Here is a 27478-nt window from a genome sequence, read left to right on the forward strand (position 1 = left end):
ATACGCATTTCACAACGATGTTCAAGAACTTCTCTAACCGCGGAGAAAATCAAAAGAGTTCACTTCTTCAACTTTTACAACTGAACTGTCTTTTTCGGTATGAAAAAGGAAATTAATCCAAACAGGTAAGAAAATTATAGTCGCTATGACTGATATCGTGAAAAAGGCAAAGGAACCAAATTTTCACTCTCTACGATACTGGGTGGGCGCGTTTGATGTTTTCTGGTTTCAGACCACAAAAGTGGAAATTTGTATTTGTGTAAGTGTTATGAGTAACGAGCAAAAAACACAAAAGGCAGTTTTTGTCGCACAGACACATGGGCGTTGTAGGCATGTGTTCGGGAATGTTTGCCACAAATACTACGCAGTTGGGCGAACGGACAGATGGACAGACGGACTTGCACTACGAATTTGAAATTTATCAAGGGTTTGTATATTTTATGACATTTTTGAAAGCTTGCGTCAGCGCTTTACAAACGTACTCAAAAAAAATTTGTTGACCCATTCTTCGGGTTTTTGTTAGGTTTGGCGCGCTTTCAATACCAACCTGCGTGCAAGAGCTTCCAATGCTTCTGCCCGATAGCTACATTTCGGCCCCGCGGAGAGTATTTACAAGGGACATTACACAAACGGACAGACGGACATGCTTATGAATCAAGATCAGAATCAAGATTACAATCTGATCAAGTGTATATGTATTTTGCCTTATCTCTGAAGCTTTTTTCTGGGCCTTGCAAGCGTTTTGGCAAAGTGAATATACTCCTCATCTTTTTCGGTGATAAGTGCAGCAATTTAAATTTAAGGAGTGGGGCGGACGGAAGCAACTCGAAGTCTAACTTTTCTTGATGATACAACACTTTGTTTTTCGCGAAATGTAAATTCATTTTTGAAAAAACTTAAAGAAACCTATGCTATACTAAAAGTTGACCAATAACGGGACTGTCTTCTCGCTCTTCTCCTTCGTCAATTGCATGAATATTTGTTTGGGCTATGCATGCAGTAACAGACAACGTACTAGCTACGCTTTGCGACACCGTTTATAATACCTATTAAGTTCACTAGCTTACGCACTTCTTCCTATGACGGCAGCTATTCAGTGCCACGATGTAGATCTTCTTCATAATTTCTGATGAGGCCGTCGCATTTGTTTGATCAATGCCACGTTAGTCCTGGCAGTTCGTGTAGCCATTTTTAGTGTCTGCTCAATCTGCCCTCAATGTTTTATTGTTGCCTACGAAAAAACCGATTACTTTAGTATAGAATCTAGCCCAGTTTAGATATTGATGGAGCTACGACTTTTCAAATGAAAGTATTCTATAAATATGGCATACTTTTTCTTATTAACATATTGACGATCGTCATGTATGCGTTGGTTTGAGTACTTGGGGAACACGTAATGATCATTTAATTACTTAATGGATATATGAAAACCCGAAATGGCTTTTCTAAAACAACCGTCAGTTTGCTTCTTGACGTGATGTCAAATTATTTACACCCCGGTTTGACAATAAAATATAAGCACATATGTATTCTTCAACAAGTCTATGAGTTTTTTATATTCCGAATAGCGAATGCCCAGATAAACTTAATTCACTTTTATGAGAGGATAAAATAAACAAACAAATGTATTGGCGACAAAAAATGTTGACAATGAAATAATAATTTTAATAATAATAATGATGATTAGATTGGCGATGATCACGTTTTATTTGTTTATATTGCTTACGATGACGAATAACAGCGGCAGCAGCGACAACAACAAAAGAACGAGACTAACAACATTGGCAACAAATATTACAATAAACAACTTACTTATACACCTATAGATAGATATGTACTCACATATATACACATTTTCATATGGTCAAGTGAGTGCTTGTATGAGAATGCGGCACAACCAACACGTCATGGCGGTAGAGACCTTACGAGAAGCGAATATAAAAAAAAAAAAAAAAGCTGAAAAAAAAGGAAAAAATGAAATAAAAAAAGAAATGAATAAAATAAAATAAAATCGAATGTAGACTTTTTTTTTACATAAAAACATTTAGTTTGAGATTTTCAACAATTCAGTTGAGTTGAGTAATTGTCGCGCGCATTACACACGAATGAATACTTAGCCGTTACGAGATCATTTCTTATTTTTGAAAATGTTCATTGACTTCGAACAAAGAAATTTTTGTGCTGAAATAACTTTTCTTTTAGAGTAAAAAAAAAAGGAAAACTATTCTTAAATAAAAAACAAAATTGAAGTTAAAAAATTTATTAAACATAAGAAGCACAATTTAGCAAAACAAAAGAAAAAATATATATGTATATATATATATATATGTATATAAAATTAAGAAGAGAAAGAGTTAAGTGATTTTAAAAAGCAAAGTAAAACGAAAAAATTTCCAAAATTAAAAAGAATAGAAGTTACTTTCTGTTTAATTAACAAAAAAACCAAAAAAATTATTTATTGCAGAAAAAGAGTGCAAGAGAAGCAAACAAACTAAGAAAGTATAAAAGCGGAATCTCGTTATCCGAATAAAGATGGCTTCAATAAATGTAAGTTGGAAAGTAAAGAGTTTGCATGATCTACACGCTTATATGTATTCGTATCCAGCAGTCCAAGGTGAACGTACAGTACATTTGTCCCTGCAGATTTTTTAAAGTACACGTACTCTTGATAAGATCGATATTTTAAGCGGAAATAACTCCGTTCGTCCGCTTCTTTCAGTATTTGCTGCTGCTGCCTTTTCCTTGGGAACGCGTCCGATTGCAAAGATTAAACAGAAAGCTGATATTTCGGCTTATGACAGAGATCAGATTTGAAATTGCACATCGCGTAAGTGGTCTATGTACGCCATTCTTAGCGATTATAATGCTAAGAATATTTCTAGAGTTTTTATTAGATTCACTTCAAGTCGACCGTAAAATTAAAGATAGGCGGTAACTAACAATGTTAAGAAATTCAAAAATAACTTATCGTTCCCAAGAATAAAATGATTGATCCCATAAAACCGCAATGTTATGTGCTAATGCCAGCAGAAATCTATTTACTTATCTAATATTCAACTAAAATTTAAATGATTGTAAGAAAGAAAATAATATTTACATATAATTTTTCTATACTCATCGCTTGTTCATTTTTTCTTCTTGATATACCCGACCCCACTTGTGGTACAAGGGTATATTAAGTTGTGCGGATATATTTGATACCTCGAAGGACGAGATAGAACCAAATTTTATTATACCGATCGATCCAGGATCATCTTCTGAATCGATTTAAACTTGTCTGTCCGTCTTGTTTTCAAGCTAAATGTTACGATATTTGATATATTTTGGTTAAAATTTCGTATACAGACGTGTTTTGATCTAAGGAGAGACCCCACTAAAAATGATTCGGATCGGATGACTTTTTCGACCACTTCCCATATAACACGGTATTTTGAATAACTGTATTAAGCGAAGTGGAGGTTCCAGTGTTCACGATAAGGCTCTTATTTGTTTTTCAATAAATATTTTTCGAAATCATATTCATTCCAAATTGTCATTTGCTAAATATCTTTTTCATACCTTAAGAGCGACTAGGGAGTTGGGTAAAATTTTTAATTTGCAGAGAAAATTGTGAAAATCTTTATTGATTTCACATAAAAATTGACAATTTTTCATCAGAAGAATGACTCAAACCGATCGTTACGTTCTGTGTAAGCATAGCATGGTGTATATATAAATAAAACAAGCTATCTAATGTAAGCGTAATAAACAATGTATTTAAAACATATTATGTAAACATAAGAAGCTTTGTGAAAATAATAAATTAGGTGGATGAACAACGCTATGTATGTATAACGTGCTATTTGAGTGCGAGATAAGTTATGTAAGTTATGTAAGCATAACGTGTTATGTAAAAGATAATATATTGAGTTTGTATTTAAAACACAGATGCAATAAATTAATATGCAATGTGAGGATAAGAAGTTTTGTGAGAATAATAAATTACGTGGATGAACAAGAGGAAAGTTCACGGACGCACTATCGGACAACTAGCAGTTGAAGAACTTTCAAATGAGATAGAAAAACACGTACAGCGTAGTCTGAAAGTATCAGGCAGCGTCTGTTATATTCGACTTTCGAAGCAAATGTACTTGCTGAAGACATTGTTTGCAAATCTTTTACGGTTTCATCGTTTTGTACATGATGTCAACTAAAAATTCACATTCAAATTTAGCATCTAAAGTCCAAATTACAAATTAATTTTTTTCATTATTACATATTTTCGCAAGTGTTGCTCGTTTAGTCTCAAGTGTTCAAAAAAAAAAAAAAAAATGAAAAAATTTCTTCTTTTGCTCAAGTTTAAGCACAAATCATTTCAAAATTATATCGAAATTTGTTTACATTCATAAAATAATTTTGTTATTTTGTTGTTTCTCTTCCACATAACAACAAATTTTTAATTAACAGAATTTTCTATTCTCTTTTGTTTTGGTCAAAAATGTTCGTTTTTCCTTTAATTGCTTTTTAAATGAAAAGTGTTTGTTGCATTCATTTTATGCATTCTAATGTTTGCTTTAATAGATTTAATGCTTGATTGAATGTAACATAACGCGGCTGGCTGTAAATATGTAATAAATTCATTTAATTTTCAGAAATAATTATATATGAAAGTAAAGCACAGGTTTGTTACGATTGCGAAATATTTAGACATTTATTTATGGCAACAGATGATATTGTGTCTGCCCAACGATGAATAAATTGATGTTCGGCAAAACTCATTTGAATAGCATTGCAATGATTCATAAAGAAAGATATTCAATGAATTGATTTGAACGACAAAGAAGGGAGAATCTCTTTTAAGTTAATGACGAAGAAGTCTACATTTCTTATCTGTCAGTCTTTCCAAAGAAAGACCTTTCGTATCAACTCCTATCAATGATCAATTATTTTTCATTGATTTCATGGCACGTTGCAGCAGCGCCTTGTTGGGCCCACATGCAAAGCATACCACGTCGCAAAAGGAGTTAATAATAATAATCCAAGCCTATAATTAATGCCTATTTGCTGCAAATGGCACGTGAACTACGAATTCATACCTTGACGCCGAAATTAAGCGTACTAGTGTTGGGCTGTGTTGGATGAATTGATGGGGTAAAGAGTTATTTCAGAAAAGATAAGATTCGTCACTCGAAGTAGATTTACAGATTTGAAAGGATAACAGGCGGCTCTGGCGTTATCCCACTCACCCTAGATTTATTACACAAACCATACAGACAGTGCAATGCCTGTGGCCAGTTCTAAACTAGACATCAGCGAGAGCGAACAATAAACAATTTTGTGACGGAATCTTCTATATTTTCTGTCCTTTTCTGTCTTGAGCTGAAAGGCATATTTGCCACATCGCTCCATATGCTTGGGGTTTTTCATGAGAAATTCTAGATCGGACGTAAAGCTTATCTCTTATATTCCTGCATTCCACAACGTTCTCAAACAAAAACTCGATTCAGCTTTAGAAGACAATGCACCTGACGTCTTGTTTTCGTTCTACAACAATATTTATCCTTATAATGGATTATATGGATTCAAATGTTGGAGAGAGATTATGACGTTTTATAGGCTGAATACTTTTCGACTACCTAATATTTAAAATAGGCGTTAGGGCAAAGTAAAGCTTATTCACTTGGTTTGAGATAATTTTACAGACATTAAGTATGTTTAATGAAAACATTTAACCCACATTCATCAATTGTTAAATAAATATTGAAATGTTGTTACGTAAATTCCATAAGTAACATAGTGTAGGTTGAAAACGCTTATCACCTAACATTTAATAAAATTTAAGAAACTTGTACAGACTGTAGCCAGACAAGAGAATAGAAATTTACTTACCATTTATGGCTTATCAAGCAACACTACATTTGACAAGTAAGGTTGATAGTAAGTAAGCAAGTGTACATAAATGGCGCCTAATTGGCATGAACGCGTATGTAGCACATATACTGCTTATATTTATATTTGCAATGAGAATATGACAAAAGCGATAAATTCAATATTTAAACTTTTCAAGCCAAATATGCTAAAAGTCCTTTTTAGAGAATAATTTCAAAATGAAAAACAAACCAAAATTCAATCAATTTATCCTTTTTCAGATCGTTCCGAAGGCATTCCACGATAAACTGTTAAGGAAAATGATATGTACAATGTTCTAAAGCACCTCTCACCTGATCACGTTAAAGGAAAACATTTTTTTTTTTTGTGATAAAGATTTAAATTGAAAAAAAAAAAAAAAATATTATAACGACAGCTGAGCGTTTGCCAAGCCATTTTTTGTCTTTGTTTTTGTAAATCATTTATCATTTGAATGAGTCATTTCGCTCGCACTAGAGAAAAGAATAATATATATATATATATATATATATATATATATATATATAGAGAGATTTATTTATTTTTGTATTTTAATATTTTCGAAATTTTAAAAATGTATATGTCAATACGCTCAATGTCCCGTTAAGAGCTTAAAGACGCAAAGTAAAAAAGAAAAACTTTCGATTGAAATTTTCTCTTTTCTTTACTTTTTTTTTAACAAACACGTTTGTTGGTGTCGGGCAATATTTCGAAAAACTAATGTATTCACGATTTCCTCTAATGTTTGATACTTCAGCAAATTACACTAGTTTTGTACAGAGTTTGTTAAGCTTAATGGAATCTCAAGTACAGTGTTGTATCCCTTGATTCAATTTAAACAACCCGGCTGTCAATGACTCTAAGATGTAGGGTGCAAAGCTACACACCATTTATTACGATTTTTTGCAAAGATCCAGATAATACTTTTCACAGACTCCGTAAACGATTAAAAGTGAAATTTTTGATCAAAATAGATTGTGCTTGATTTTAAAACCTAGACGTTGCACCATTCGTCGACAGATCGATGCTAGCCGCTTTTCTATGAGACCTTCGTTAGCGAAATCTTGTGGTTACAGCAAGATGGTGCCACCTGATACGCTCGATTCAGGGGGGAAGGAGTTTGGCAGCCGGGTTACTCCAAGACGCATATTTGTGAATTGGTCAGCGCGGTTGGGAAATTCAACAGCAATTAATTTTTGGTTTTGAGGTTACATCAAAGTCAACATCCACAGTTTGGCTCATTTGGAAGCAAACATTCGTCAGTCCATCGCAGACGTAACGCACCTAACGTTGAACGGATTAATTGCAAATTGTAGTCATCATATGCGTCAAGTGGGCATATGATAGATATTTCTTCTTCAAAATGAAGCAAAATTTAGATTGACACGTTGAACTGCTTTGTAAATAATATGTGTCGTCGCTTCGAAATCGAAAAATAAACAATTTTACCAAGCATATGGCGTCTGCCGCTTCGTGTGTATTTGTTCATCACTTTTTGAAACGCGGTCGAGTAGTGAGCTCAGCTGTACTCATGAAAGCCACATGTAATCCACGTATCATTGGTAATTTGCAACCAATGATAAATATCGATCTAAAGTCTGGTAAATATGCCAATCGTTTAATATTGAAAGACTTAGGTGACTGGTTACCTTAAGCTAATAAAATAGTGTTTCCCTTTATACGTAAATTGGTTTTAGGTGATAGCCGGAAAGTGTACTAAGTCAGATACAGTGAACTTTCCTTCGCAGAATCGCGTCTGACTGATAAGAGCATTAGAGCATTTGCATTTCCTTTAGTTCGCGATTTTATATGGAAAAGATTAAAAAAGGGCAACAAGCTCATTGGGCGGGAAATCGAGTGCTCTTTGAAAGGCAAGAGGGACACAATTTTTTAAAGGTTTTTTCATTATATTAAAATGTAACTACTCTTAAATGCTCGTCGGCAGTTTGACTTCCTACTTATAGATGCCAATTGATCGGGACTTCTTGATATTTCCCTTGCGAGCTTTGGGATGGGATCCTGACCTATCTCTTTCTCCACATAATAATAGATTGAAGCTCATTGATTTGCCTACCCTTGAAAAATGGCGTGAAATGTTGGGTTCCTCTTTAAGCTAACAAGAGATAATGTTTCGCCGGCTTTACCAGAACTTATTAATATTCAAGTCCCTAGAAGGATCTCAAGATGTTTTGTGCTCTTGCAGCTACCACAATGCCGTATCAATTATGAATTGTTCAATCCGTTTCGGGTAATATGTAAAATGTTCAACGATCATTACCACTTACTTGATCCGTCCGTAATCAACTGCTAAAGATTTTTACTGGCTTCGCTGTTAGGCATTAATTTAAAATAATTTTTTAATCTCGAGCGCATTTTTGTATTCACATGACACCATATTTTCATAGGCTGCTTACTACTAATTCATATAATCTTAGCCTACATTTAGGCTTAAAAAAATAAATAAATAAACAAATAACAACAATAAATGAACAAAAACAATTACTGATATTAAATAGAAGTAAAAAGAACAACATCTTATTCCCATTTACTATAGATTAGAGCAAAAAGTAACTTTCACGGGATTATTATTGAAAACGTTTCAATAACATTTTTTTGTCAATATTTTAAGCTCAAGAAATTAACGTGTAAAAAGGAAGAAAGCATTAGGGAGAAGAAAAATTTCAAAATTTCTTTATGGTTATGTCGACATTAACATACACAATCAATGAACAATCAAATGACCCTGATATTGAATTTCTTGAAATATATTTAAATATACATTTATATACGTACGTGTTAGTCGTCGAGTAAAAGGAATTAAAGCCTCCCAATGTTAATTAAAACGTTTAATTAAAAAAAGAAACAAACTGCTACCAGCAAACATTTACTTACTCACTTACTTATGTGAATTTCTATGTTTACATGTAAGTAAACACATTCTTCTACACTAACCGTTGCACTCAAGACAAATAATAAATAAAAGAAGATATTATAAGTGGTAGAATAGCACTTTACAAGAAAACATTACATTTGCAAAGCACACGTACACCTATTATAACGTACATGCATAAGGAAAGAACAAAACAACGGAACCATAATAAAATACAAGTAATAATAAAAAAAGATCAAAACTATAAAGGGGCGTAAGAGTAAAAAACCGTAATTGCTCTTTAAATATCAGTTCTTTTTGTTTAATTCATCTCTTCATTTGGAACACAAAAAGCCGGCAAAATCGAGTCTCCCGGTTGGCTCTTTTTTTTCGTGTTTTTTTTTTTTATAAAGCTTTGCCGTGTACTTCTAGGTGAGTTAAATAGATTGGTAATTTTCTTTAGTATACTAGTAGAGTTCTCACGGAACATCAGTTCTTTAGATAAAAACAACCGCGGAAATTATACTTGTGAATATTTATATATAAAACCGTGCAACTCGGTAATAAGGTAAAACGTGTTTAAGTTTGTGTTCTATTTGAAAATATATAATATTTCATCATATCATTGGTAAAATGATAAAATTACGAAGAAACGAGAGAAAAGCGAACGTGTTACTCTCGCTATCACCTTAGCCATAGGCATAGCCACCTTCTCTAACTTATGACATTAATTCGGTAGCTCTTCTTCTCTAGGCCTAATTAGTTAGCGATTTATTGTCACTGCGGTAAATTGTTATATGCGTTGGCATTAGTTTTGCAGAGGATTTAATGATATCTTCGCAAAATATTGCTCTCAATAATTTGCAAGTATTAATAACGTAAGTCAATTTAAAATTTTAATACGGATGTACTATTTGCCAGAGGGTCTCTTTTTTTTATTTTTCAAGCCAGCGCCCTTTCTATGCTATGCTTTTTATACCCAACTGTCGTTAGTTATACTACACTTTGTGCACGTAAGCGAGACACTCGAGATAGACACAATTTTTCGTGTAATATATACTTCTGAATTGAGTTCAGCTTGTTTATTCGCCCGTCCAATTTTGGACGTTTTTTTTTGAAGCCTTACCGCATAAACTACACTAAAGACAAGTGTTAGTTATTTTAAAGAAATTTTTATCAGGTTTTCAAACAAATTGATTACGACCGATTATATGCCAAGATATATAAATGTGGCACTATAGGTATCAGTATTAATTTTTTCATTTATTTATTTTTTTGTTTAATAAGATGCGATAACAATACAAATTAGTTACGTACGTATTTTTATTATTTATTTAAAAGGTGTTCGAAAACTTCAAGTATGTTATCTCAACTACTCAAATATGAAAAAAGAAAAAGAAAAAAAAAGATACCCACACCAATAAAATATAATATCATAATAAAAAATAACAACAACAACAAATTCTTATTTACTCTGTCGGCACAAAAAAACCAAAAATGATAAAGTATAAAACGCATACGTAGCGAATAAAAATTAAAACATATTTTAAAAATTTTTTTTCAAAAGCAGCCAAGAGCAAAAAAATATAACATTTTTATTCTTTTTATAAAGAGACATGCAAAGCAGACTAAGAGCAAAGATTTGCCAACTGATCTCTCAGTTGCCAAAGTAAGAGAAAAATCAAGTTATTAAAGTGGGATAGACAGTACATGGTGTAGACGGCAAACAATGCCGGTCGTAATGGTATGGGTTAAAAGAAAGAAAACAACTTTTATCTCTGATAAAAGCGATGATATTGGTGAGAATAATAGCATGAATGCTCGAACGAACCACAAATGCCCTTACGTTTACGTATCGTAGTAGTAGTAGTGGTGGTGGTAGTGGTAGTGGTGCCGACTGCTAGCTAGTCTTACTGCTTGTTTAACGGGAGGCCAACAACTACTACTAATCGGTATTTCCATAAGCAGCGACAGTAAAAACAGTAAATTCCAGAGCTGGCCGATTAACGCATTCAGTTGAAGGTGGATCGCGTGCGCAAACGGTTCGTTGTAAAAGAATTAATAACTTATGCGGAGTGGCAAACAACGAGAGCATTTATTACGAGTGAACTAAAATTGAAAAGAGCATTTGTGTCAATTAAGTTTAAATTCCGCAAAAGCAATCGTCACAAAACGCGATGCAAACGTTTCAATTATTCAATCCATTGTAATTGTATTGCTGATCAAGGAAAACAGTTGAAAAGACGCAGAAAAAGAAAAAAAAAATATTTCATTACAAATAAAGTGTCGCGTTTAATACAACCTTAACAGTAGTAGTAGTAGTTGTAGTAGTAGCGGTGGTCGCGGTGGTGAATATTTCTGATGTTTGTTTTTTTGGAAATTTCGTTCCATCTTGAAAAAAAGTGAGTTTGTGTCAAAGCTAAAAGGAAAATATAAATCGAAGGCACTTTGCTGTTAAACACCAGCAACAAAAATACTTAATTTACCTGTGACATCATCGTTCGCATATTGGAAAGCAAAAGCAATCAGTGAAAATACCAACAAGAATATCCTGAACATCCGCACAATAAATTTATTAAAACAACAACAACACCAGCAACAATAGTCAATAATTTCAACAAACACTACAATAAAACCTTTTACGTGTGAATTTAAAAATCCACAGGTGTGTGTGCTTGTTTTTTTGTGTGTATATTTGGAAGAGAGTAGTAACAGAGTGTAGCATTAAAAAGTTTTTATGCATTCTCTTCTTTACCTCACCCTTCCTCTATTACATGCGAATATATGAAACTAGTCTTTTATTTTAATATTCTATTAAACTATTCTTTGGCATTTGTTTTTTTTTTTATTTTGCTTTGTTTTATTTCTTATGCATTTCTTCATTTCAAAATAGATCAGGAAGATAAAGTTGTTTCATTATTTAAAATGTTAATGAACTTCTCTAGTTTTCGTCACAATGAACCAACCGACACACGGCACGACACGTTAAAGTTAAGGAACAGCAAAAAAACAAAAAGAAATGAAGTTTGTTGTCTGTTTGATATGTTAGCGAGATATTCGCACAAGCATGCACAACACCAAACATAAACATTGCGGTACTGTGTGTTGCGGTATTTTTTCGTTGTTCTGAAGTTTTTATTTTATATGATTTTGATAGATGCGTGTGCATATATACTGCCTGTCGTCTGTTTGCCTTACTCAGAGAGCTCAAGCTCTAAATTGTAATAAATGTTTATTAATTTGCTTTCTTCCCTATAAAAATTATGAGAATTATGCCAAATAACAGCGCAGCAACACAATCATGAGATATTAAACAATTCACGGCCATATCTACACGCGGACGAAGCATATACATATATATATATATATATATATATACATATACATATATATACATATATACATTTACATATGTATATATATATATACATATATACATATACACACACACACACACATATATATATATATATATATATATATATATATATATACAGTTGTAAGGAGAAATCTGTATTTAATGCTTTAAAGGATCGTATCTGGATTTAAAACATATTGTGTGACAAAAGGATACCGCGAGATCCATTTGTTCTGAAGTTCCGAAATCAACGAAAGTATATTGAGTTCCTTTCTGCGTTCGGAACACTTTAAGTAAAAGCCTGTAAGATGGGTAAGGTGGATTAACTTAGCGTCTTTTTGTTCTGCCATTATCCGCCCGTCCGTCCGATAAGCAAACGGAATCTTGAAAGATCCGAAAATTGATGACTGGAACTTCGATAGACTGGGGAGGAATGAGTAAATGAATTCAAATACACGTTCGTTCTTAGTGCTAAGAAACTTGAGCCAAGCAAGTTTTCACTTTGTTTACCGGATCTGTAAGATCATTTTCTTTAAGACAACCATAATGTCCGCTTATGGCTTCTCTTACCTTTTTCTTTTATGCCAAGTTGCAATATCTTTAGGCTTGAGAACATGACCGAACTGCGAAACAAAAGTGTATGGTGGAAATTTAAACTATGCGCGAACCGGTGTCCGATCTTCCGAAAAATTGCTTTGCTTTTCTCAAAAATGTTTGAATTCAAGTAGTTTTTAAAAACATTAAACAATACCCTCCAGCTGCTCAAAAGCAAGCGCTTAATAAAATTTCTTTCGCAATACGGAAAACTGGATTAATGGAATGAATGACTTTCGTTTACGGCTTTGAAGCTAAACTGCCGCAATTATAGTAATAAACTAAAAAGTCTTGTGTGTAGTCAAAAATCGATAAGCAAAGCAAGAGAGAGCAATTACGTGCAAATACATTTTTATTTTGTGTTTAGCGTATATCGATCCGATCCATTTTGCCAAAAACTTTTGCATAGGCTATTATTAGACAAGATCTCGGATGTTACTTTGAAATGAGTTGCCTGTGAGTTTATACATATCGTGTCAATTACAATTAAGTGACGATTCGTTGCAGTCATTTTGCTGCAGAGTCCGCAGTTTTTATAATAGAAACCTGAAGTATCGATCACTACAATGCTAACACGAATTTGTTTAATTACCGTTAAATACTTCCTTAACTATAAACAGATGAATAAGAGTCCTCAAAAAATCGTATCATATCATGTTTTGTGAAAAAAGTGGCGGGAATTCTTTAAACAAAATAAAAGACGACCGAAAATCGATTTGGCAAAGTCTCTCTAAAAAGGACTTTGATGAATGGGTTAAATGTTATTGCAGATGTATCGCTTCAAATAGATCGAATGATGTTTAATTGAAAGATATATTTAATTTTTACAATTCCCATTAGCTTTTTGACAGAATGTATGATTTTTGTGTAAATACATCCTTATAATAGCAATACGTTAGGTCATATTGTAAATTATCCACGGGATGGTGTTGATGCCTACATATCGAGCAACACTCACTCGATTTTCTCGAACGAATATGTGCTTAGAACGTGACATTTCAACTTACATTTTTTTGTGAGGATAGTTTTCTTTCTTCTATTCTTTGCTCGTGTAAACAGTTATATTGAAAAAATGCGCTATGGCATGCTTTCTTCCTATAAGAAAAGGTAGGAAGGCTCAAAAAAGAATTTTTTTGGAATGTACAGTGAGAATGCTGTGAGTGAAGGAAGGACCCAGGAGTGATTTTCCTCGATTCTATTCCGGACATTTCGATGTCAAAGATTTACCTCGCTCTGCTCGGCCAGTCACCCAAAAAGTGGATGAAATTTTGCAACTGGCGGAGCAAGACTGGCACGCAAACCCTTCACGAAATACCGCAAGCACTAAACATCAATCACATGGCAGTTTGGAATCCCTTGAGAAGAGCAGGCTACGAATAGAAGTTCGAGACCGTGGAGACTTTTCAATATGATCCATTGTATGCTGTCTATGTATATGCTAACTGCCTGCATTACTATGAAGAGAATGTATTTAATTAAAAATTTCATGATCGCCTCACGCATATCTATGTCTGTTTAGAAAACTTGATATATGCATAAACACCTATTAAAAAGCTATTAAGTAAGTAAATTGTTTAATTGTTCTGCAAGAGAAAAAGAGAAAAAGGAGAAAAAAAGAAAAACGTTGCAGAAGCAATCAAAAACTGTTTGAGTGTGAGCCTATCAAATTTTGTTAATAACGCATGCCATAAAAGAGAGGCAGGCAGATAACGCCTTGTAATGGATATGAACGTAAAGAAATGTTGTAAAAATGGTTGAAAACTTGGTGGAAATTCCGGAGGTGATTGTTTTTCTTTTGTTTCTTTTTTATTCTGAGCGAGGCAAACTATTCGTAATAACAGAAAAGAAAAGAAAAAAATTGTTGCAAAATTCCTTTATCAAATGACGGTCTCTTATAACTTATCGAATATACATACATACGAAATACATACATAAATCATGATGAATTGAAACTTGTCACCGCAGTCGTACAGATTTCGCATGACGAACTTTCAAAATACTTTAAATAATTTCACCTTCTCGTCAAGACCTTTATTGAAATCGTCTCGATTATGCTGAGACTCTAATATAATATTTTTCTTTGTCTTCTTTTTTTCTGAATTAGGATACTTATAACGAAAGTTTCGACGACGATATGGAGGCTGAACGTGATCTTGCTGAAGATGCGCAATGGAAGAAAATTCAACAGAATACCTTTACCCGCTGGGCGAACGAACATCTCAAGACAATAGATCGTTCAATTAATAATCTCGAAACCGATCTATCAGATGGTCTGCGTTTAATTGCCTTAATTGAAGTTTTATCACAGAAACGCATGCCCAAATATAATAAACGCCCAACATTCCGTTCACAAAAGCTGGAAAATGTTTCGGTAGCATTGAAATTTTTAGAAGATGAAGGCATCAAAATTGTTAATATTGGTGAGTGATAAAAAATTGTACTAAAGCAACTAAGAAAATTAAGGTTGCTCTTTTGCCGCGAATTTTGCATACGCATCCATCCTACCTCTTAAGTAAATGCATGAAAATGATTAAATCTTTAGATAGCTTTTGTGAGGCATCTCACTTAGTCAAATGGAATCATTTTAGCTCTGAATTTTTGCAAGGGTCTCAGCAATGTTACTATGTTTGCGTGAAAGAGGTCAAAAGTTTTCTATATATAGAAATTTTCAAAGATTTTCACTTTTAGCGGGACCTTTCAGTTCATTGGCAATAGTGTGAATGTCCGTTAGCACATCAGGACAACTTTTGAATTTCCTTTGTGCGGTTAGGTTAAAATTAATTTTCACGGCAATATTGAGTTTCTTATTTCAAGTTTTGCAATAATGAGAGCTTGATACAGAACAAGTCGGACAAGGACGGAAAGTCGGACTTAACTAAGGTGACCAAGAATGCCCCGTTGGTCATTGTAAAGATTATAGGCTGTTGCAAATAAAAGATATCCGTAATTGAAATGTCATCAATCATGATTCAGTACAGAGACATTTGGTATTGGTTCAAAAATTTATATAGCTATACATGATATGTCCTATGATGCCTTTGAAGTGCACTACTGTGGCTTGTTGCAAATGCAAAGACAAAGTTATTGCTCTTTAACACTCGGTTATGGACGAGTACAAAAATGTGCTAACAACATTTATGAAGTTATGAAATGATAACACTTAAGCTAATTGAGAAATTCATTATTATTTATTTAAAATTTAGAATCGCTTAACATGTCTATATAAATGAAGGGCATAAGTGTGAGAATGCTTACGTGTGTTTGTGTGTATTAACGGGAAGACTGTGAATGTGCACGTGGATATGTATAGATACGTTTGTGTGTGTGCGTTTGATTAAAGGAACAAGGGGGGGCAGATGAGTATATGTCGTCCGAGTCCCTCAATCATTTCAATTAACATGATAATCATTCACAATTTAAAATTGTTTACTTTATTCTCTGACTTCACTTTTACTATTCGAAGCAACTCAAAAGTTTTTTTTAGTTAATTTTAAAAGCTGACTATTAAGTCGTTCGTTCGTATTCCCAAATTCATCTTAATTTTATTACTATATATGATTTATATATATTTCATGAACACTGTCTTTTAGCAAAATGATGTCACTTTGTCTCAAATTGAATAAACAATTTCCTTTGGAAATTCCTCGAATTCATTGCAGACAATATGCTTTGAATCAAGTACGGTTCTAATATCGACTTCGTGGGTTTATGGACGGAAATCTTATTGTCTTCATATGACAAAGACTCTCAGTAATTACTAAACAAGTGATTTGCCAGAGCGAACACACATTTCCTAAGGTATATTAATTTTATGATTTCACTTAAAACGATCAAAAATATATACATGAGAAGCTTTGTGCTCCCTTTATGGATAAGTAATCCTACGAATAAACAGAATTTTGAGGGATTAAAAAGTACAAGATATTGATTTTCAATATAATTCCCTAGCGAAAATCTACACCTAATATGGAATTGGTTTTTTTCCTTGCATATATGATAAGCATATGCAGCATCAAACAAAGCAGAAGCAAAGTAATCGAGATAAGCAAAAGTGCTTCGGAATTTTTACACCATATCTCGCCGTTGATCTCCAAGATGTTTTTCATTCTTGAAGCCCTGCCTTTACTGGGTACACTAACCAACCAAGCTCAAGCAAAGGCGAACGGCATCCCACAGCCGATGAATGGTTTCTGTACCCTTCGTTCCGCCCTTTGCCAGTGGCGGATACGCATCCAAAATATGAAAGCGCTTATTTCAAGAGCACCCATACGACATTTCGCTGCATTTTTTTCCTCCAAGTAACTACGAGTGTCGTAAACTACTGTGCAAGATTTGGATGCAATCCACCATTCAATGTGCTACTGTTTTTGAAAATAGAATTTTCAAAAGCTTTACAATTCCTACAAAGGAAAAACTCGTTGAATGTAGACTTGGCTTAGGTTTGGTTTTTGTTATGAAATTTTGCATGATGAAAAAATGAGAATGTCGCCGAATACCTAAAGCAAGCAAGTTGTATGTGTGTGCCAAGAAAAAATTCATATGCATTGCTCGGCAGTGTTCACAAAAGCCCCAGAATAAATGATTAGCATAGACTTGTTCTACGCGACCAAGCAGCAAGAAGAACAGTAAGACTGGATTTTAAGGTATACTTTACGTAGGTCAAGCGGTAAAGGTATTTTTTGACAGAATTGCTACCGCAAAAGTCAGTGAGCTTGTATTTTATGATCGTCATATAAATCTCACTGGCTCTTGACGTTTAAGAGAAGCCCACTGATAATCAAAGTTTACGAATGGGAAAAAGTATGGATAAAATGAAGAAGAAGATGCATGAGCATTCCCCTATCAATATTTTTTTTTTTATCATATATATTTTATTAACTCAAGGGATGTCTTCTGTACAGATAGCTATGAAGGTAATGAGGAGGAATTATAGACACAGCCGGGACTAAAGAGGCTGCGGAGTCTGCGTGTTCGCCTCGAAGGTGGGACCGTGTAGAACGCTGGAATATGAAACCAACCGATGCATGACTGGCTGAAATAGATTTTAAACGACGAACTCTCATTCTATATGGATATATTAGCTTCGCTTTGAGAGAAATATCAATCCAAAGAAGAAGGCCCCTGCAATCAATGAAAGGTGTAAAAGAAAATTTCTCATATCCTAGTCAGCTTAGGATAAGTGTATGTAGAATTGGATCAATCCCTACCGCAGTTGCTTCTAAATTTTGGGATTGGAAATTTGTCTTTTTCTTCGAAAATTTTGAACGGAGGGGAAGGTAAATTTACTCGAAATTAAAACTTGAATTTAAATAGAAGTTATTTTGCAAATCAACTTTAATTTATGAAGTGAATCATTTACTGATTGCATAAATTTAAGTTTGGGAGTTATTTCAAATTCGCAGGGCAGCGTTTAACAGAGTTGCTCGATTGAGAATGCAGCAAGCTAAACATTTTACGCCCAAGCAAATAGATTAATTTATATGGAGACTGTACTTGGCGAAGATTAATATCATTTTCAAGAGAGATTACTTCAAATGAAATGTTTCATTAATGAAATGTGTTTCATTGTCTTAATAAAAAAAAAAAAAAAAAAAATCGGCTTAACCTAAAATTATCTTTAATATCATTATAAAAGAGAAATGGCATAAATTTTTAAATTTAGAAGAAAAAGTTTTCAATTTATAATAGCTAGAGATTATAAATCTATCATTATTATTATGTTTACTTGTTTCTTTGTCAAGGTTTGGTGTTGGAAATAATATCTGTTTGTTAGACTTTTTAGAAAAATCTTGTATCTATTTATTTATTTTTTTTTAAACTTTTCTCTAAGACGCTCTAACACGTTTAACTATCCATTCAACTTTCTTTTGTCAGAAGTTTTTTCTTTATTTATTTTTATTAGTAAACTTTTTTTTCTTTAATTTTGTATGTGCTCGTGTGTGTGTATGTGTGTGTGTGTGTGTGTGTGTAAATTTTACCGTAACGACTTTTTCTGTTTATGATTCATGTTTTTCAGCAATGGACTCATGCACTTAACATTATTGGGTAACGCATGCGCAAGCGCATCTCGAAATCATTCGTTCACTGGTGACAGTATTTTGAAGAAATAACAAAAAAAAAAAAATAAGAAGAAGAAGATGAGAAAGAAACATGTTTAATACATTTTCCTTAGTTTTTTTTCTTTCTTGTTCTTCTTTTCCTCTCTACATTTAATAATATTTCTTTTACATATAAATGACAATAATAGTAATGATAGTGACTTTTGTTTGTCTCGTCGCATGAATTATCATCTGCTTCTTTTTCGTTTTCTTGCTTTTCGAAAAGCTTATTGAGTTGTCAAGTAAATTACTTTAGTGTCCTCAATATTATACATTTTCTACACAAAAATGATTGAGTGACATATTCTGGTGATAATAAGCATTTCACCCAATAAGACAGTTACACTTATGTCTATTTTTTTTTTCTTTCTGCTTTTTATTATATATCCGTTTTCAAAGAACGATCGATTAATATTAAAAAGTTGCAACGTGCATTACTCATCAATGCTATCGCTAATAGTTTACCGATAAAATCAAATATTTCGACTTTTATAGATTAGTCACTAAGTAAGTAAATAAGTAAGTACGTAAGTAACTAAGTAAGTAAAAGCTCATCAAGTAATTTTGTGGGAAAATCGTATAGCTTGTGTGCTGATATCTTACAAGATAGTCTTATTTATGTTAAACCTCTTTTAAATACTCTTCCCTTCACCTTATACGATAAGCCGTAATGCGACCAAGTTATGCGAGTTGTGGTTTAACAAGTTTTGTAAAACAAAATTAATGGTAAATTTTAACACTATCTACATGTGTATACCTCTATGCGGTTTGAGAAAACTATTTTTAGTGTGGGTTTTCCTTTTCTGTTTGTTTTCTTTTTCGTTGTTTTCTTTCGGTGCTATGCCAAGTTAAATAAAAGCAAATAATAAATATACCTTGGTATTAAGGCGAATGTTCGATATCCATTACCCAAACTCACATAGTTCTACTACACCTATGCCCCGAACATACAGTCATTCCTTTTACATAATAGAAAAGCACAATATATCTTGTAAAGCAAATATTAGTCGGCGTACTAATGTCTGCCTGTTCTAACAGCTCACAAGACCTCGTGTGCGGTAGAAGAAACCTCGAGTCAGTTGATGTCGTTTGGTGGATTAATTCATATGTCTGAAGGTGTTTGCGAATTATTAAAAAATTCTTATAGTGTATCTAGGCCGAAACGAAATCAATACTCATCAAACTGATAAAGATTGGAAATATCTAGTTTGACGACCACTTCCATTGCTCCTTAATGATATGCAGGTATAGATAGACCTAAGTGAAAGATTAAAATCCTAAGCCGCTTAAAGTGTTAAACTGATTCGTTCACACATTGACACATGAATCATTTGTAAACCAATGGTTGGAATAACTCCTCAAACCTCAAAGTTTGTAGCCGTCTGTAAGCCGTTTCTTAGTGACGGTAGCGGCGAGCTTCTTACGCCATTTACGGATGGCAAAAACGTATAAATTTTAGAGACTACAAAACTGACGCAATTTGGGATTTATATCTGCAGGCAATTAAAACCTTACATGAAAAGAATTAACATTCATTTTGATTTCCCAGGAAAAAAGGGCAGTGCAAAAGCAGTGTGCCCTCTGCTTTTAATATGCCCGAGATAGTCTGATTTTCCTGCAGAGCAGTGACGCAAGTAGCTTTTTCTGCTCCCGTCCAAATATGCAGATATCATTCAAATTGTAAACAGTCCGCCCCAAAAAGATGCTTTTCCTAACAATGATCGGTGTCCATATACACTACAATGCCTACATTGATATGATCGATATCTTTTTCTACGTCAGACATAAGAAAGAATGTATATCGGGGATTAGAGCATTCCTTCGCCGGAAAACTAAGAGGGAGCGAACGCTGTGATTTTTTGCAATACTTTTTGCAGTAATTGATTAGATAATGCTACTCGTGACATCGGGAAAAGTTATAGTGTTTCAGGTAGTCTCTGCTGTCATGTGATATCATCCGATTATGTTAACATGCACCTATGATTAGCTAGAGCTAACATGCTTACAACAATGAGGCTTAACATGCATACGAAAAACATATTTGCATATGGATGCAGTTCAAATAATTTAAAGCGTCAACGGAATATATTTGAAAACGTTCGATTTCTCTTTTTTTCTTTTTTTTTTCTTTTCTAAAAAAAATGATTATGTGGAGTTTCAATGAAATTTACATAAACACCAACATTTACTTATACATACACACTGAAATTTATGTCATACAAACAATTAGGAATTCATTCTAAAAATAAAAAATGCATTCATTCAATCATTCACACTCGTTCAATTACTATATATTTATTATTATTATTTTATTTCTTTTTTTTTTTTGTTGCATGAAAAAACACTGTAAGACTTATTATCGCGCTAGAAACCAATACCAAGACAAAAATCTCTAAAACCTCAATTAAATTTTGTGTAAATGTTGTGTGACTGACTAATAAATGTATGCAAGAGAAGAGTAAAAAAATTAACAAAAAAAAGCATTAACTTTATTTTATAATTTTTTCTTATTGTAAATTAAATTAAATGACATTGACACGTTTATTGCAAAAAAAGTGGCAAAAAAAAAAAAGAAAAAATTTAATAAAATCTTAAGTGTGGAAAAAAATTTTAAAAAAATTTTAATAATAATATATATGAATTATAAGAATTTCGTTGATTCCGTAAACAGTTTTAATCACAGCTTATCAAAAACATATAGTTTTGCACTTATATGCTGGTAAACTAAGCAAATAAAATTATTTTTATAGTCACTGGCACCAATTGCATGAGAGATATATTAGTTTTGATCATGAGTTTGCGACATTACGATAAATAAAATTAAAACTTAAAGGTAATGCCTAGACTTAGATTCTTAATCAATTTAGTCATGTCCGGTTGTCCGTTGATTGATTTTTGGCATTCTCAAAGTCGAAAAGATGCTCGGAAAGATGCTCGAAAAGATTGAGAGTTCAAAAGATACACAGAGCGATTTGAAAAAAAAATTGTTCGTTATGGTCAGAAACACGCCTACAACCGCTTTTAAAAGCGAACGAATATTTAAAAAAATTTGCTGATTAACATTTCATAAAACATAGTGTAACAGTTCCATTTGAGAATATAAAAATTATGTTTATTGATCAACTAACGGATCTGCGATAATCAAAAACCTACTTGAGATAGTCGAAGAAGTACGCAAGAAATCTTCCTTAGTCTCTGTCTAATTTATCATTAAATTTTGTTTAACATAAAATCTAAGTCACTTTAAATACGTCGGTCTATCCTTTTGATCATTGCTTGATTTTCCAGAAATCGCGAAAATTAAACTAAAAAAGTAAAATTTGCTTTGTATGCTCGCACTACGCTGCCACAAGTCAAGCGTGAATATGGGTCCACAAAATCCCTCTTTTCTTTTGAATGTTGACATTAAGTGAGAGGTGTCCAAGATTCGTTTTAAAATGCATGTACATTTATTTATTCTCTCTTGTTTAATAGAATTTGGAATTATTCACTTTATACTTATTTCCGTTTCAAGTTTCTAATCGAAATCGTCACTAAAATTCCAAGTATTTTTGCATACTGTATTGTTACTGCAAAAAGTGAATAAGATTGTTTTTATTTTATTTTATTTTAATTTTATTTTATTTAATTTTTTTTTTTTACCCCAATCACTCTTTCGTTCGTAATCAATCATTATTGACGTGACGTCATTGCTTCTGATTCAATATCACTTGCATTAATATTACATCATTTTCAGTGTCTGGCCATTGAATGTAAATTCGTTGCTTTAACTTTTATTAAATGTATGTATGCATGTATGCGTGAATTTATATTAAATTTGTGTTATACCGCGTTATGGTGCACTTAATTATATATGCAAATATGTCTATGTTTGTAAACATGAGAAATTTCTTCTTTTTTTTTGTGATATTAACATTTTATCTGTGCAAACATTGGTTTTGCAGCTAATTATGTATTATATTGTCTAGAAAATATTGAATGATTGCGAGATCAAAATTCATATATTCACAAAAATACTGAGGAGATAGAGAAGGAAAATATATGTGTAATAGTTCGTTTAATGAATTTTCTTATTTCCATTTTATAAGTAAGCGTAAGCCTAATACTTTGCAGACTACCTAATACAATGAATGATCTATGATAATTAGCTTGATTGATAACGAAGAAAGTAAATAGCAATTAATAATCAGTGAGGAGAAGTTGTTAGATAAGCCTGCTTGAGAAAACACACATCGAAAATATATCTTATATATATATATATATATATATATATATATGGCTTTGAAATTTTTTCACGAGCTTTCTGTCATACATTTAACCCAAAAGAAACAAATAAATAAAATGAAAATAAGGCATAGCTGACCTTTCCGATATATTTATCAGGCAATTGTAAATTGTTACCGTGGGAATACCACACCATAGTGTCAAACTACTGCTAATAAGAAATAATAGGTGGGAATAAAAATATCATTGATCTTTTAGTTTTCAATAATCTAAGGAAAACTCCCCGTTTAGCTTTAGTTTTTTAAGAAAATAATTTTATCATAATTTCAGTTATTCCTTATTGGTTGCTCTAGTTGGTTTAGATGATTATTCAACACTAACGTGCGGAAGAATATTTTATCATAATTTCATCAAAAGAAAAAAAAAAATAAAAAAAAAACCATTTGGATTATTCTCAATTAGGTGATTTGGCTGAATGGTCCGGAAATATTTCGCGTTTTCCCTCGAATTAGCTACGTAAGCAAGAGTTGGACGCAAATTTACAGACGTGATTTGGAATTATGTTTAACGCGCTAATTGTAAGTATAACAACAATGAAATGACTTTTGCCGCCACATAAGTGACAGTCAGTAATCAGAAGGGAAGGAACGAGGAAGCAAGTAAAAGTGCTGTGCCACTTACAAGGCACCATTGGTCCGTTAAAGTCTTTACCCTAACAATATTGAAAAAACCAATGTACGATCAATTGTGGCTTTTTGAAAGAAGCTTCTAGTTTTGGCAATCTTTCTGCTAGAAATCCTATGGAATTTATTAGAAAAAAATTTTAAATCGGTTTGGATTTTTGGAAAAAGTTTTTGTGTAATCATGAGTTCATCAAAGACCGTAAAAAAAACGCTGCGATTATTGCTACTAAGTCGTTTTAGAAAAGTCATGGGTAAAGTGAAAAGAAAACACTGACCATTAGGCTTAGCTCCCTTTCAAGACAAAGCGCACACGCTTATAACTAAATTCATTTCGCCATTGAAGGCAATGCATTTTTCTATTAAATTTTAAGCGGTTGTTCGAGTTTTTTATGAAAAAAGTGGTTGTCGAACCGCCTCTGCCCGCTTCCTCAAATTAAAACTTTCAGCATAGATTAATGGTGAAATTTTGAACTTTTGAAGATAAAATAAAAGTTTTTGAAAAATACTAACACTTACCATCTAGTTATGTTAATAAACAATTGTTTAGCTGTTTGCGTCACATGCTGAGCTGTAAGTTAAATCAATTTACAGACAACACAATGCGGTTTGAGATAAAATGACATCACCTGAAGTACAGCGAAATAGAACGAGTTATGGAAATTGTACATGCTTTAGGTATTGGGCAGTACCAAAAATGAATAACTAAAAATCCGAATGACTAATAAAATAGAGATGTATTTAGTTAGCTTTTCCCAAATATCGAAGGATGTAAATATGAACTGAGTTAATTTTAATTGCTTTAAGAAACGCATATATTTTCTGTGTTATATTAGTTGGCAGAGTTGGACTGTTTCCGCTTTCCAATCTTGGAGAGATGATGGTAGATATTCCTGTTAAATTTGAGGCCTGCGCAATAGAACAATAGGTGAAAATACTTTTTTTATGAACTTGTCAAAGCACTGCTTTCATATTAAATTCTTCTTAATTTTTGTTCCTGAATCGTTTGTCTGCCCATCTGTCCGTATTGATTTTTTGTGCCTATAAGTCGAAATATTTGAGATATTTTCATGAAATGTGCTGCATAGGTGTATTTCACTCTGAGGACGAACGCTATGAAAAATGGTACGGATCGCAGCACTTGTTCTGCCACATTTCCTATAAAGCCTAACTTTGAAAAGTCATGTCAAGTGGTGATGCTCCACTATAGTGTTTTTATTTCTTAAAGTTGCTGTAGCTTTTGAAGAATCACTGTGAAGAAGTTATATCCATCTTCAAACTTTCAAAGTAAGGCTCAATTTTCATTTCTCTAAAAGTTGTATTCACATATGCCACCACACTAAGACCAGATCGGCCAACTGGAAAAGATCGTAAAGTTTTTTTTTTTTTTTTTTTAAATTCTACTTGATGGTCAATATTTATGTATTTTAAGACGCCTTTGACAAGTATTTTTAATTTTTGAGTGCTGTAGACGCAATAGAAAGCGTAACATATTAAGCTTCTTGACTAGTGAAATATGTTTTCATACATGGAAACGAAAACAAATGTCGTAGATCGTATGGTTTTCTTTAGGAATTCTGCGATACACATTTCATGAAACACTTTGCAAGCGCATAATGATGCGATAAATAAACGCAATTGTCAAATACAATAATTTTGTTTTCTAACATTAAAAAAAAAAGAAAGAAAGAACAAAGCCAGTAGTTTAGCTGAGGTATTAAAAAACCACAAATTTAATGGTTCGTTGATCAATTTATAAAGCGTATTAAGTATACATAATAATGCTTTTGTCGTTTTTATAGCGAACAAAAGAGGAAAACGTAACAAGCATCTAACATTTATTATTAAATAAAAGTTTGTTAAATAAATATAATAATATATTAAATATTAAATATTAAATATTAAAGATAATCATATGTGGATGATGATTCCCATTATTATTTATGGGTGAAATATATTTTGCCACAGTTTGTTTTGCATGTACGAGGCTCGCTGGAGATATTCCAGCGCGGGATCTCCGCTTATATTGCTAACAAAATTTTGCAATTGCTATAGACGCTTGTGGAAAAGCTTGTACGCGGTCCGTGACCTAACATAAATACATAATATCTCGAAAGTATTTGCGAAAGAACAAAATGTTGAATTATAAATTCTTCCAAATTTGAAAATAGATACGATTGTCTACGCCCACCAGGGTACTTAGAAAAGACGAAATACTATTGTAATCTATAGCCCACATCGATCTAGACTTGTGAGTTCGGCTGAGTAAAGTGAACCTTATATGCAACACCTGCTCCTGCCGATCGATGTACACATCCAATACATTTATTTATCAAATCTATATAGTTCAAGTAAAAGTTGTTTAAAACTGGTAGAATGTAAGGTTTATTCTTTCCTTTGGAGAAATACATAAGAACATAAGAATGAAATCGATGGCGTTGAAAATAGGAAAAGGCCTTGCAGCGAATGTGGGATAAGGTGACCCTCTCCGAATTAAGTATTTAATAACTAAAGTCTTCAGTCAGCTCTCGCTTTTATCGAAATGAATCCATTTCAAAAATGCATCACAAATTGCTTACAGACAACCCGCAGCTGTTGAATGCGAATCTCAGTCGACTATCTTTTATGCAGTGACGTTGTGTTTGTTGCTCTCATTGCACTGTTAAACTACACTAACACGGGAACGGGAAAAAATTCTATAATTTTTCTATCGTACCTCGTTTAGTAGGTAGTGAGGTCTGCTCACAAATCCAACGTAAACCTCTAATGATAGGCATATAGTAATAAAAATATTTATGGTTAAAAGAAAAAAAAGAACTTGACACGATGTACCTACACAATGTGCCCAAGTGAAGAATACGATCATGAAAGAGAATACCTTAATAAAGCGGTTAAATGTTGCGTTTTACTTATTTCAGTCTCTTTGTTTTGATTGTTGAACAACATTTTGCACAATCTTTAATAGTCAATAAAATTTGCATTAACTTAACTAACGACGATCTATTAGTGACGGACGAACGGACTGCCGCACAAAGTTCCATCACTTGTGCATTACTTCACGGTCCAAATATTTTTTTCATATATATATGTATATATATTTTTTTTGTTTGCTCTTTATTAAATGTCTGTACTTTTGTGTAGCTTATCAGCAAGAGAAAAACACAATTTTTTTCCTATTTTTTTTAATTATAAGGTATTCTCAACATATACTTGGGTTTGGGTGTGTTTTTACATGAATTATTAACGAATTAATAGTAAATATAAACATATGTAAATATGTTTGGAAATCACAGACATATGTAAATAAAATGTAAAAGCAAAAATTATATATATATTCATATACATATATATATAAAAATGAAAATAAAAATATGTATAAATTATTGGCATATGAGTAATATTTCCAACGTTTTCAATTGAAAGTTTTTTTTTCCTTTTTTTTATTTTAATTTATTCATCTGCCTAACATCGCATGTATGACTTACGTAACAATTTTCAAATTAAGTTTTTGTCGACAAATGAGTTCTTTTTTTTATTTATTTTATATTCAAAATCTCTTAACCGTATTTTATATGCTTACAAAAGACGAAAGTCATGACAAGCAATTCATCATCGCCTTAATGATCATTGCCAGGCGACGACTACTTATGTTTTGCCAGTGGCTTTGATGCATTTAAAGCAAGACCAAACGTTCTAAGACATAGGCATCCGTTTCTGATCAATATTTGTTCAGTAACTTATCCCTCTGTGTCTAATCAGTACTAGAAGA

General features: G+C 32.7%; 1 protein-coding gene across 4 annotated transcripts in view; it reads left to right on the forward strand.

The window, feature by feature from the left end:
* The first annotated feature begins 2418 nt into the window (after window positions 1-2418).
* The window catches only part of LOC119643520 (filamin-A), a 77806-nt gene continuing 52746 nt past the window's right edge, over window positions 2419-27478 (forward strand). For 2 of the 4 annotated variants that reach the window (XM_038042883.1, XM_038042884.1), the window contains exons 1-2: window positions 2422-2547; window positions 14812-15127. In XM_038042883.1, the coding sequence (XP_037898811.1) occupies window positions 2533-2547; window positions 14812-15127 (331 nt within the window). In that variant the 5' untranslated portion in view covers window positions 2422-2532. Of the gene's footprint in view, window positions 2548-10319; window positions 11421-14811; window positions 15128-27478 lie in introns of those variants that run through there. The other 2 variants (XM_038042887.1, XM_038042885.1) reach the window with 2 other exon arrangements.

The sequence above is a fragment of the Glossina fuscipes genome, unplaced genomic scaffold, assembly GCF_014805625.2.
Source record: "Glossina fuscipes isolate IAEA_lab_2018 unplaced genomic scaffold, Yale_Gfus_2 61164, whole genome shotgun sequence".
NCBI lineage: Eukaryota > Metazoa > Arthropoda > Insecta > Diptera > Glossinidae > Glossina > Glossina fuscipes.